This window comes from Castor canadensis, chromosome 15 (assembly GCF_047511655.1).
Source record: "Castor canadensis chromosome 15, mCasCan1.hap1v2, whole genome shotgun sequence".
In the NCBI taxonomy this organism is placed as follows: domain Eukaryota; kingdom Metazoa; phylum Chordata; class Mammalia; order Rodentia; family Castoridae; genus Castor; species Castor canadensis.
The window spans coordinates 95,231,052-95,245,045 of NC_133400.1; the positions used below are offsets into that span (position 1 = coordinate 95,231,052).

The following is a 13,994-nucleotide window of genomic DNA, read 5'->3' on the forward strand; positions in this document are numbered from 1 at the left end:
TTGGCAAAAGCAGTCAAAATTGTTTTAAGAATAAGTTTTCTAGTCATAACTTTTATTTTGTCCATTTTAGTCTGTCCCAGGATTCAATACGAGTTCTATGTTGTAAGGTCTACCGAAGAGAATTCCAAAGTGCCACTGTGAGAACTGGAAACCAAGTCCAGAAGTGAGTGCTTGACATGTGAGATACTGAACTGTCCAGGCTAGTCACCCTGACTTTAATCAGCGAGTATCAAAAAGCTACAAGTTGTTAAAACCAGGCCTTTTAAAGGCAACACCTAATTTGCATTGGAGTAAGTACAGGAAATTTACAAGTAATAATGCTTCATCTGGCAGTTATGTTTTTCCTTGTTTTAGTAAGAAACTGGAGAAAATGCACTCAGGGAAAGAAGGGCAACTAGACTCACTGCTTAACTGCTTATGTATGTTGTAACTTGATTATTAAAAAATGTATTTGAAGTGGAAGTGAATTACCTCTTGTATGGTGGGAACGTCAACAGCTGAATGCACCAGCCTCCGATACATCGGGTGCTTGTTGTCTTTCCCCTTCTTATTAAGATCTATGGCCTAGAAGGTTTTAGATATGTGGATTTTAAATGTGGCTAAAGAGAGACAAATAAAACATCAATTTCTAAAACTCAAAATATTTTATACTTTTAAGAGAAATCTTCTAAGCAGTACTTTAAAACTTGATGGAGGGCTGGGGGTATGGCTCAAGTGGTAGAACACTTGCCTAGCATTAGCAAGGCCCTGAGTTCAAACCCCAGTACCACCAAAAAAAGCAAAAACGTAACTGAAAAATGCATATGTATATACTATGCAGTGTGATATGGTATTCCTTAATGTTCTGATAGAAAGATCAGTTATTTTAGAAATTCCATTTCATTTTGAGAAACAAAATTTTAAAATGTGTTTCTAATCCAATGCAGCTAATAAAATGTCTATGTCAAAAAACAAAGACAAAACAAAATAAAATCTAGTCCAGTATAGAACAGAAAAGAATTATGACAGTAGCTGGGTGTGGTGGCCCATGCCTGTAATACTAGCATTTAGGAGGCTAACTGAAAGACTAAAGCGGACTGAAGCCTACTGGGGAGAGTATGAAGGGTTCCTCTGCAGCACTCACCCTCTCCTTCATGCGGGAGACAATGAACCTCAGGTATGTGCCCATCTCCTGCTTGTTTGTGTTCTTCTTCTTAATGCTCTGTTGGAGAAAGAAGAGGCCAAAGAGAAAGTCTGATCAGTCATACGTCCACATTCACATAAAAATATTACAGGATCACAGTACGCAAAGATTTTATTAAGACACACTATTTTCATCATTATATAAAGAGAGAGCTTTGAAATTTGCTTAACAAAAATAGCACTGAACTTACAAGGCAGGAACTGAAAAATACAATGATGTGTTTGATGTAGTAGAGATGATTTTTAAAAGTTTTCTTGATATTTTAAAACTGCAAGCAATTTTTCGATAAAAGAAATAGATATAGTGAAGAATCACTTACTTTATCAAAGATTGACGACCTTTAGGGAACATCTTAAATTTGTAATATTGAACAGAGATTTTCAACTATTATTCTTTGTCAAAAGTATTATTTAAGAACTCTACGTCACATGAATTATGCATAGTACAACTGTACACTAACATACCTATTTTAAATGTTATGGAGCTACTCAGTAATAATTCCTGTTTCTATTAGTTTGGCCTACAAGCTAATTAAGTTATTATTCCACTATCTCTCAGAATACTCTAACTTGAAGGGAAAAAAAAAGATCAGATTCTACCTTTTATGTCATTTCTAGACAGCCAGGAAGCAAGGACACACATTCCCACCAGTCAAGGTAAGAAAAAAGGTAATTAGATTGTACCGCTGAGGAACTGAGCTGTCTGGCCACTACTGTAATGGACGCTTAAACTTTTTCAAGTCACAACAGTATGATTCTCTGTCCAATAATACAATTCCTGCAAAAGAACTCTATTTATGTAAATGCTAAATACATAGAGAAAACAGCTAATATTTCTCATATAACAGGATTTTTAGCTAAGCTTAATTGAATAGATTGAACATGCATACAACATAAAGTATCTGAATAGAGAGTGGAAAACGACTTCATTATCTAAAAACCAATAATTTTTTTGTTTGTTTCTTGACAGGGTCTTCCCATGTATCCCAGGCTGGCCTTAAGCTCTCAATCCTCCAGTCTCCACCTATCAAGAGCTAGGATTACAGGTATGTGCTACCACACCCAGCTCCTATTTAAGTGCTAGCTTCCTGACGCTTGTGCTTCTCACCTGGACTCAAGGCTTTTCTCCTTAGTCAGCTCTGTGAGCTAGGCACACAGCTTCTAAAATTCATGCCGATCCTACAGCAGTTTTTCTGATCCTGCCATGCACCTGACTCATAGATGGAACTTTTTTCAAATGCAGCAGGGCATTAGTCTGGGTATCTTGGTTAAAATCTGGTGGCAGGGCCTGTGGACCTATGTTTATTTGTTAATTCACTGGGTGGCTTTGATGCACAACCCAGACTGAGCACCAATGGCATAGCTGTGGAGTTTAAAATGGAATGAAACTTCCTGGACCCCAAGTTTACAGTCTTTTTGGAGAAAGAGGGTGATACAGTTTTAGAATATATTCTTATTCTCTCTCTCTCTCTCTCTCTCTCTCTTGTCTCTTTCCTCAAACAGGAACAAATGAACTTAGCTGAATTTCAAATAAATACCATGGCCATATTAAGGGGGAAATGAATGAAGAACTAGAGAAATTCTCAAGCAAGGTTTTGCCCATATGCAAATCTTATGTAAGCAATCTTACAGACACAACTTAGAGGGTTGGCACTAGTGGGACGGGGAGGTGGCAGGGAAAGGAGTAGGAGGGAAGATGAATAAAGTGCAAAACATGGGTACACGTGTGTAAATGCAAAAATGATACCTGTTGTAACTATTCCAGGAACTGGGGGAGGGGGTGATTTCAAGTGTGATATAGTTGATACACTGTAAGAACCTTTGTAAATGACACAATGTACCCCCATCCAACACAACAATAAAGAAAAAAAACCAGTAAAAAAAAAAAAAACATATACAGAGAACTCCAGTCAGTAAGTTTGTTTCTGCAGTGACTTGGGTTGGCAAGTCTTTTGTTGTTTATAATTAAAAAACTGACATAATAAAACTGCACACACTTATGGTGCATAATGTTTTAAAGTCTGTGTGCACGTGGAGTGGCAAAAGAGAGCTAAGTATCTCATGTACCCCTCACTGACTTCTGATTAATTAATGTTTTTGTGCAAGAGCACATAAAATCACTCCAATGGTTACTAAGGTGTCCTGTGACTCTTGCACATGCAAGCACTTGAGGACTTCCAGGGCCGCCCCGTACAGCACCCTACAGTAGAGAATGGCGCTGGATCTCTACATCCTGCCAGGCAAGGGTGCAGAAGATGTGCAAGGTGGAAATGAGGCACAAGCAGCTTCTCCACGAACGCTGTGCACAGACATTCTTACTAGCGTGGACAGTCTGTGATGCATTGCTCTCCACACTAAATGAACAGTTTGATGAGCTGTCAGATGTGGAGAGAAGAAAAGGTCAGAGGGTTAGAGATGGCTGCTTTTTTCTTGGCACACAGAAAACAGTATCACTTTAACAAGGAGAATGAAAACAAATGCTACATGCCCTGCCACCATGTCAACTCTACAACAGTTTGAGTACAATATTAGCACTATTAATTTCAAACTATCAATCTTATCATTGTTATAAACATGTGTACATCCAGATATCATAGTAATCTACACCAGGCTTGTAATACTATTGGTGGGGTTATGGTCTATTAGAGAGTAGATAACAAATGATTCAGAGGAAATATGCAACCAACATGGAAATATAATTTTAATGTTCACTAAATATTGTGTCCAGCCATTTCATCAATTTAACAAGGACAGGACAGGAATACCCTCCTCTGAATAACTCAAGCCCAGCTGGGCAATGAGACAGCTTAGCTCTAGGCTGTCCACCATCACTTGAGTAATGACAGTGGAGAGGGTGTCAGCACTACCAACTAGCCTAACCACATCCAGAATGAAGTCCCTCTATACGCAAGAATGTGTTTATTCTCTGTGCTCTAAATGTAAACTTCTAAATTAGTTCACTCTGTTAGCTTGTATCTAAGTTTACAAAATAAAGCAATCTAGTATTTCTCTATGGGCAAAAATTATGCATTGCTAGACTCCAAATTAGTATTGCTATCACTAAAGCATTCTACTTAGACCGTTCCTTCTTTGAGACAAACAAACTGTTGAAGCACTTTGTGACAGTATGAGAAATCACACTTTACTTGGTTGGGTTTGGGTAACTTGTGTGCCAGCTTGCTCCCATAACCACCAGTTCAAATAAGGTCTATGCTCAATTCCTGCTGGCTTCATCTACACAAACTGTAGATGTTACAAACTCTCACAAGCCCAGGTTTTGTCTGCTTTCATTTTTAAGTGAATTCTAATTTAGTGTAACCAGAAACATTTCTTCATTTTTGGTAAGGTTATGATTGCATAGAGTTCATGATGACAGCCTTAATTTCATGAAACTACATCATACAATAGAAGGTGAAAATGTGATTTTGTGTTATGTTTAAATTTCCTTAGAGCCAGATTGCTAGAGTATCTCTTTTCATCTAAGTGTAATTAAAAAAGAGGGTCTGAGCCTGGAAAAATGCTATTTCAGAAAAGAGTGCCAGGAACCATCAAAATGGACAGGACCCACCCCCATCCTTAGCTGCATCTGATGAAAACTAGGCAGGATGCTTTCAAAATATTACCTTCATGTTCTACTCCAAGAAAATCTATTCCCGCTTAGCAAAGTGCTCCTCAGAGTCAGATATCTTACTTGAGTGTTACCGCAGGAGAACCAGCTGGTAAGCCTTCAAACAACACTGTCCGTTTATAGTAAGTCCCGCAATAGGCAAGCTCACCTACGATGGAAGATAATCAGAACAATGGTTTTCTGGGAGGGGGTGGGACAAGAGTGAGTTTCCTGTGGCTCATGAGATTTGGGTTACATGCCCTTGTCTATTCCTCAAATGGTACCATGGGCTCTTGTGCATGTAAGTTTTTCCTCATAGGAAAAAGACACCAATGTCTAGGCACCTCTCCCAGAGGTTCTAACAGAGTTGTCAAGGGATGGGGCCTAGGCACCGATCATTCTAAAAGCCCTCAGTGTGTAATGTGCAGTCTTCACCGTCTAATGTCATAAAAAAAAGGTTGCCTGTCACACAGTCGTGTGCAGCACGAGCTGAGGCAGCAGCTGAGATTTTAATTTTGCTGCTGTCCTAAGAGCATAAAGTGATGTATCTTGAAAAGTCTATTTTAAAGTGACCTTGAAGTCCACCACACCTGTGTTTTAAATCCTCACATCGAGTCATAGTCTACTCACTCATGCAAAGAGGAATACACCTCTTTTGTATTTGTCAAAAATGCTGTGGTGGCTACCTGTTAAGTATCTGTGGTTCTTTTCATTTGTTCTGGTTAGAAACCTAATGATTTTGGCTGTCTGGGACTGATCAAAAGGAATTTTAGAGCCAGAGAAGAGTATCTTGTTGAAAGCTTTCATATTATATGCATATTTTTATTTTTTACCTGTGCCCAACACACCTTTTCTGGTGAAAAATAACGGCTTCTATTCCTGACACTATAAGACCACTTTCAAGAGCTTAAATACACTGCACACTTGAGGACGTACATGCACAATGGTCATGCCACAGTGCTGTGACTGGATGCCAGAGGCTGACTCAATCCCCAGCCCAGACTTGCAAGCTGTGGAGCTTTGTGAACAGAAGCAAATGAGACAAAGACCAGGAAGCCAATCTCTCTCAATAATTTTTGGGAACAACGTATTTGCTGCAAAATGCTTTCACAAGTCTTTTGATAAACTTGTGGTTTTCTTTCCAACAGTTTCCAGTTGTAATTTAGATTTAGTAGTTCACCAAGAAGTCAACAGGGCATTGCACCTTCTGTCTCAGGGCTGTCCTCTAAGACTTTTGCTCTAACACCTTCTTAGGTAACATAACCTTGAGCTGCACTATGATGTTTTCACGGCAAAGCGTTTCAGTTGGTGCTCATCAGCCAAACTGTGGCATCTAGAAGGCTTGAAGGAAGCATATTACACCCAACAGAAATTAAGGAATAGCTTTTGCGGTCAGCACTACTTTGTAATACAACTAAGCAGATGGTTCCTCACAACAAGGTCAGACCAGAAAAGCAACACCCCAAATGTGTGCAGATTACTTCAGACCCATCTCTCTCTGTCAGGCTTGGAAGAACTCTATTCTCTATTTACAAGCTTTAGGATTCTTCATTAAGAGCCTCCCTATGACAATGTTCAGGTCAAAACTCAGCATAACAAAACACAGTAAGTACTGGCCCCTGCCAGCATGTGGGAGGGATTCCGTCAGCATCTACAAATAAGACAGAAAGAAATCTTCTCTTTCATGGCAAGGTCACTGCAGCTATTCTAAAATGACAGCAGTCACACAGCTGAAATGGGATATGATGTCTACTACTGTAAGGTGTTCTTAAATAAGTTACAGACAATTGAGGGTTTGCCTTCCTGTACTCAAAGGAAAAATAATAGGAAATTCTTGGACATCTTCTTGAACAAAGGATCCTTAAGCCAGTTACAAATAATCATGGGGCTATCAAATCAAATGATTCTAGTACAAACAGTAGCCAAGGCATGAGTGGAGCCTCTAACCACACGTGTGCAGCAGGGAGTTTTGCTGAAAGTTATCACTGGCGACTATTACCCTGTCAAGGTTTACCATAGCTGATTGTTGACAATGATGTCCAAGGATCACTATTTGAAAGAACATTCTGGCTTCAGTGGTTTGAATTTTTCAAACCTAGAGGTCTCAGTCACAGAAACATATTTTGACAGACAATGAACTTGTGGAAACCTTTATCATTTCAATATACTGTGTAAAGATCCAAAAGTGAAAAATCAGAAATCCTGATGTCTTTTTTAAGGCAATATACATTTATGATGCTAGGGTTCACCTTGTCCAAGTCACCTGTGAATAAAAATGAGTTTCAAACTGTCTTAGATATTTCCAATACCTAGAATGTTCCTTCTACAACAGACTGACCAGCAGCTGACAAAACTTTTCATTGCAAAGGACCAGATAGAAAATATTTTAGGCTGTGTAATCACTCAGTTGGTCTCTTTCCCAACTGCTTTATTGTTGTAAAACAGTAGTTATAAACGATGTATGTGTTACATGAGTATGATTATGTTTTTAAAAAATTTTTGAATACTGATATTTGAAATTTTTTTAGCATTTTCACATCACAAAAATATTATTCCTCTCTTAATTTTTCTTCAACAATTTAGTAATGCAAGCCCATTCTTAGTTTGTGGGCAGTACAAAAAAACATTGGTGGACCCCTGAATTAGAGTCTAAGTTTTCTGAAGGTAGGGTCCATCATAAACTACTTCAATGTTCTTTGAGGATGGACTTGTATAGTATTTGGCTCACGATTTTCTGACTAACTACTAAAAATCTTCCATGTAGCTATTTGGGCTGGGAGTGTAGCTCAGTGGTAAAGCACTTGCCTGGCATGAGCAAGGTCCTGGGTTCAATCCTCAGCACCACACATATTTAAAAAAAAATAAAAAATAAGAATATAAGGGCTCTTCCAAATGTATGAGCAAGTTATTCACACCTGAGTCCACATTAGTGTATTATGACCAATGTTAGGAATTTTGTTTATTCTGACGTGTGAAGTGTGTCATTGCCAGATGACAGCTAACTATCCTCTGCTGACTTTCAAGACAGCCCACCATCATCAAGAGCTCCCCTGCGTGAGCATGAGTACAGACTATCTGTGGTCTGTGGTCCTTCCTTGGACATGCAGCTTCCCAAGCCTCATCCCCAGAGAATGTCTGGTTTTTAAATAAGCACACCAGGTGATTTGGTTCAGGTGGCCTCTGGATCTTATTTGGAGAAACACTAATTTGCATATAAAGTACCAATGTTATTTTAGTAATTAATAAATTTCAAGGTCTTCTCTGTAACTATAATCACAGAACACAAAAGAATCAAAATGAAGTTCATCTGTACATAAATTGTTTATGTTATTATGGAAATTGAAGCCTGTAGCATTCTCTAGAACCACTAATAAAGAAATCACAAGATCTGAGACTTGAAAAATAGAGTTGCCTTCTCCTAAACCACTAGGACACAAATCATTTTCTAGAATTATTTTCTAAAAATATACCTGCAGTCAGGTTTTCTCACCCCCAGTATTAACAAACTAAAATCAGCTTGTATCTACAAGACCAGAAGAGCAGTGCTGCATACCTGTTATCAGCATTGACCTATCCACTTCTGCACATGCAATGAATCACACTGACCTACACCAGTTCCACAGTGCCATCCTAAATGTCCTACAGCCAATCCAGCAATAGTTATTTGTCCTGAGTTTCTGGCAAGTTTTTTTTTTAATTTGATAAAAATAATTTAAGTTTTAAAACATCCTCTAAATTATTACAACTATGCCTTCTTACAGGCAAAAGTTGGAACTTGTAGGATAATTCAAGTTCTAAGAACACTGCAGGTAGGTTCTTGGAGTACAGTGGCAAATAAGACTTCTCGCATGCCACTCCCTAGCCAACAGGTCAGTCCTGAAGAAGCACTAAGGCACAGTGTTTCAAGACTTGTTTATCTGGATGGACAAAAACACTGAATGCTAATGTTGCTGCATCTGTTTTCATTGATTTTATAAGTCAGCTCTTTCTTCTTTAATGGAAGCCAAAAAGTTTTGACTGAGATCATGAGCAACCTGGAAGCATCCACTCTGGAGTGATTTAACAAATATTAAAGCATCTCTCAACTTAATTAATTCTATAGGTCACAATCCCCACAGTATTTCTAAATTCACTACATCTAAGATATCAGCTACCCACAGAGGGGTATTATACATGTAGGGCATTTTATTATTTAATATTGATGACCTTTAAAGGGTAACTTCAAGCCCCTTTGTGGTTTTCTATAGGAGTTGGGTATTGGAAAAGGATGCCAAAATTTTTATGGAACACAGGATTTGTATCTACTTGTTCCTCCCCTCTTTTATACAACACTAGTCTTAAAGAACAAGACTGAAGGGAGTTGGGTAGAGGAGAATGAGGGAGGGGTGAATTTGACTATGATATATTGTAAAAACATTTGTAAATGTCACAATGTTCCCCCAGTACAAAAATTTAAAAAAAAATAATAAAGAAGACTGAAAAGCCAAAGGCAGAATATATTCCTCTGAAATTTCCATTCTTTTCCACAAGAAATTAAAATGTCTTTTTGTTTTTGTGTCAAGGTGCAAGTATTACTTGTCTTTTGTTTAAGGAGGATGACTTGTAGCCAAGGAGATACAACCTGCCTAGCTCCCCACTCCCTCCATCCAACCATATGCATTTAGCACTGTGGAGACAATAAAAGGAAACTTTTTGCATGCTGCATACATTTTCAGTTCATCAATACTGCAAACACTAAATGAGCCTGTTTTCTATATATCTGATTAAGTCACGGTCATCCTGCTATAGAAATTAGTCAATGTCCCAATTCCTTACAGTTAAAATTAAAGATATAATTCAATTAAGATTCTGACAAGTCACCAAAAAGAGAAGGCGCAAAGACCAAATGCACTGCCACTCACATTTCATACTCATATCCAAGTCTGTTTGACCATGACGTTGTTAAATTCATCATGGAAATGCACATATAAAATATGTGAGTTAGCATGGGCTTAGGTAGTTTTACAGAGATTAGAAGACAATGCAAAGGCCTTTACACTTGTATGCACTGCACCCAGTTTTTACAATCTTTGCCTTTACCAATGCTCCCATTGCCTTTTCCTCTGGTTAAAACCAGTGAAAGTGCTGGGCTTAGACATGATCTTTCAAAATTAAATTTCTACTTTAGTCTTATAAAAACTATATGACCCATGTGTCTTCAAAAACTATATGACCCATGTGACTAATATTCATTATTGTTTTCAAAGTTATAATCTCCTACCATTAAAAAAGGCCAGTAACTTCTATTTTACTTAGGAATCAAATTTCCAAGGGGCTGGTAGAGTAGCTCAAATGGTAAAGCACCTGCCTAGCAAGTGTGAGGTCATGAGTTCAAGCCCCAGTACCTCCCCCCATCAAAAAAAAAAAATCTTCTGCTGAAGAATCAAATTTCCATTCTAGGTTTGTTAATATGTCTCTTGAAAGGAAAAGTACTTATTTTGGTGGTAAGAATATTAATAAACTTCCCACATTCACAAAGGAAGACTGACCAAAAAGCTTGAGTATTTATAGTTTCATAGCAGATAAAAATAAGGAATTTATGTCCAAAATATTTTCATTTAGCATAGGGCCCGATTTCATTCTGAACATTAAACAAGCATCACTCTTCTTTTGAAATGAGGAAAAACGTACTGCCTACACACTCTAAAGCACGAAAGCTGGGTCAGAAGAAAGTTTCTATCTCTGGTTTTAAGAGACTGTTTTCTTTATAACTTTAACTCCCTCATGAACAGAAAGTCACAGGGAAAATGCCATCCACACAATCACTGTGAACTAAGTCAACACTGACAAGTCCCTTTTTACTTTTATCTGCCTACAGGCTATCCTATAACCCATACAGTGGGGAAGAAAAAAGCACTGGGGGCTTAACGTGAACTTTTTGTTTTGTTTTGTTTTCTTTTCTGAAATAGGGTCTCCCTTTGTAGCTGGTCTTGATCCTCTTGCCTCAGGCTCCTGAGTGCTGGGTTTACAATGTATTACTGTACCTGGCTCTTAATGTGAAACTTAATATTAAGTGCTTTCCATAGATTTCTCTGTCTATTTTAAGGAATTAAGTTTCTTGTAGGACATATCACTTCACTGTAAATATTTAAAGGAAGCTTCAGTATAGGGAAACTTCAGGAACAGCTCCTGCCAGTATGGAAGCACTGTACAGATTGGCTCCCCACATCATGGACTGCTAAGCCAGGAGCAGGAAGCAGAGAACCACATGTACAAGAGCTCACGCAAGTGCACGAGAGCTTCATCTAAAGTCACTATCCAGTTCTCCAACGCTTGTTCCTCTTTACTTCATTATCTATATTTTTTATGCTTGTATATTTTATTAGCAGGTTAATTCCCCATAAAACTTGTACATTAACATATATCTTAAATTTGCAATCCTTAAACAGAGAAAAATCTCATCTAAACCCTTTAGGGGGTAATGAGTAATTCCTAGTGTTTGAAGTCATTCTGGAATAAGTGTGTCCCTGTCCATTACCTTAATATTGTCTCGTTTGGGACATGCATTGATCCCTTCACTTAAACATTTCATGGGATGTGCCATGATCCAGAGTTCACTGAATGACATAATATAAAATTCTTGCATGACAAAACAACTATAAAATCCTAAGGTTTAACTCTTTGGAGAAATGTCAGTGGCTCCATGTTCCATTTCAGAGGCAGCTGGAAAAGCAAACAGCAGGCCACACCACCTTCCCGCTCACCCACTTCCTACATGACTCACTGAGCAAAGGCACAGCACACACAACTCAGTGCTCTACAATCTGCTTTACAATTTTACTACAAGTGTAAAAACTGCATTATCTGAGTTGAAATGGCGGTAAGTTATGAAAACAAAAGTCATTTACATAAGGAACTGAACATATTTAAAAGAGGAGGCAGAGAATCGGTCTCCAAATTCCGTCTCCACTGTCCACCTGGAAAGTACCGATTGTTTTGTCTGAATGATACATCCTCTACTTGTTTCGTTAGTCCCTAATGTGGACCTTCTGGCTTTTCAGGAGATACTGCATCCAGAGCAAGCCTAGACAACTCCTCAGCCTTCAGTCTGTGCAGACAGAACTGCTGGGCACGCTTCAGGGAGAAGGGGTGGTGGGAAGCAACTCTTTCAGAATCCTTAAAGTAGTAACTGTGGTTTGATGGGGAGACAAACACCAGTCCACTCTCATGAGGCCACCATTTTATCAGGATGATGCTTCTGCTGGCGTAGTAAAGGCATTTAGAATATAAATGTTCTATGACTGCACTGCTTACTATGGAGACACAAGCCACATTTGGCAACTGAAATCCAGTTCTTCAGTCCATAAACCACATTCAAGGGTTCAGAAGACACATGTGGTCAATGGCTCACACTGGGGAGCACGGAGAGTCCACTGGCAGCACTGTAGAAAAGGCAGCACCTCTCTAAAAGGCAATGTGGTGATGCCTAGTGGTGGCTCTGAGGTTTGTATGTAAGGCCACCTTACCTGTGAAGGTTAGTACTTAGCAAACTGTCATCATTTCCCTCACAGGCTTATGGGTGTACATCACGCACACATACACAAGGCCACACAGACATCCATGTGCACTCACGGTGCACATATACACGAGGCCACACAGATATCTGTGCACACGAAGTGCATGTATATACAAGACCATGTAGACACCTGCATACACACAAACCCTTAACCATGGTTTCAAAGGATGAAGCGACTTTATAATTTGGAAACTAAATATGAAAATGAAGTAAATTAAAATAAGACATCCACCTTTATCCTATCAAATTGGCAAGAAAAATTGAAAAACATTTTCACGTGCCGTGGTGTAAATGGGTATAATAGTGTGAGGGACAAGATGGGATTGTTACCAAAACTGTAAATGTGAAAATCCTGTGAGAATCCTACTTCAGTGGACGCACCCTACCAAAAGTGGTCAGATAAAGTTACAAAGATGGACATAATTCCTTTCTTTTAAAAAATATGACTATCAGGTGTTGCGACTCACACATGTAATCCCAGCTTCTCAGGAGGCAGAGATCGGGAGCATAGCGGTTCAAGGCCAGCCTGGGCAACACAAAGTTAGCAAGACCCCATCTCAACAGATAAGCTGGACATGGTGGCACCTATCCCCCCACACCTGTGTTCCCATACCTGCCATCCTAGCAATGCAGGGGCATCGGGAGGAGGACTGCAAAGCAAGACTTTATCTGAATAACAAAATAAAAATAATAATAATAATAATAAAAGGCTAGGGCGTGGCTCAAGCGTAGAGGGTCTGCCTAGCAAGCACCAGGCTCTGAGCCCAAGCCCAGCACCACAAAAAGGAAAACGGTGACAACAGTGGACTGTGCTGCGCTTTAAAAAGAAACACTTTAAAAGGCGTTTCTTTTATGCAAATAAAATCTTACAGGCAGTTTTTACAGAAAAGTCACGGCCATTTCAGGAAAATAAAATTCAAATAAAACAAAATATGAACTTCAGTTTCATGAAGAAATAAATAATAACGAGATGGGTTTCTTCAGAAGGTGAAAATCGGGTGTGGCTTTTACACAGCAATACAAATGGCACCTTTGACAGAGACTTCAGAAGGGGAACAACAAAGGTCTCCACTGATGATGGAAAAATGGTTACATAAATCACTGTACCCCCTTTTTAGACAGTAAGATGGCCATACGTGTGTGGTGGCTCAAGCCTGATTCCTTAGTACTCGTGGTTCGAGTCCAGCTGGGCAGAAAAGTTCCTGAACCCCATTTCAAACAATGGGTGGGCACAGTGGTGCACTTTTCATTCGAGCTAAACAGGGAAGAACAAGTAAGAGGATCCTGGTCCAGGCATTAAAGCAAGAAACTACCTCAAAAACAACCGCAGCAAAAAGGGCAGTGGTAGGGTGCCTGCCTAGTAAGTACTGCCAAAACAAAGAAGAACATACCAAAAAGATGCTTGGGATATTGCTGAATGGAAGGAAGCAACTAGCTCTATACAGTAATGGACATAAAGTCACACACATACACAGGGGGGAGTGTTAGGATATTCACCCAGTATACAACAGGTTTTCAGGGAATTTTGTTTTTCTCATCCTCTTCTACCTTACTTGAATTGCTTTACAAGAATTAAAAAAAATTTTTTTTAATTAATGAGTTCTCAATAACAAGACAAATGCAATAACAAAATAATGCAAAACTGGACAT

At 38.9% G+C, this 13,994-nt stretch overlaps 1 protein-coding gene across 10 annotated transcripts in view; it reads right to left on the minus strand.

Moving 5' to 3' along the window:
• Zmynd11 (zinc finger MYND-type containing 11) overlaps positions 1 to 13,994 on the minus strand; it is a 91,031-nt gene that overhangs the window by 13,830 nt on the left and 63,207 nt on the right. For all 10 annotated transcript variants that reach the window (XM_074056778.1, XM_074056773.1, XM_074056769.1 and 7 more), the window contains 2 exons: positions 1,124 to 1,201; positions 472 to 564 (listed from right to left, as the gene is read on the minus strand). In XM_074056778.1, coding sequence (XP_073912879.1) covers positions 472 to 564; positions 1,124 to 1,201 — 171 coding nt within the window. The remainder of the gene's footprint in view (positions 1 to 471; positions 565 to 1,123; positions 1,202 to 13,994) is intronic.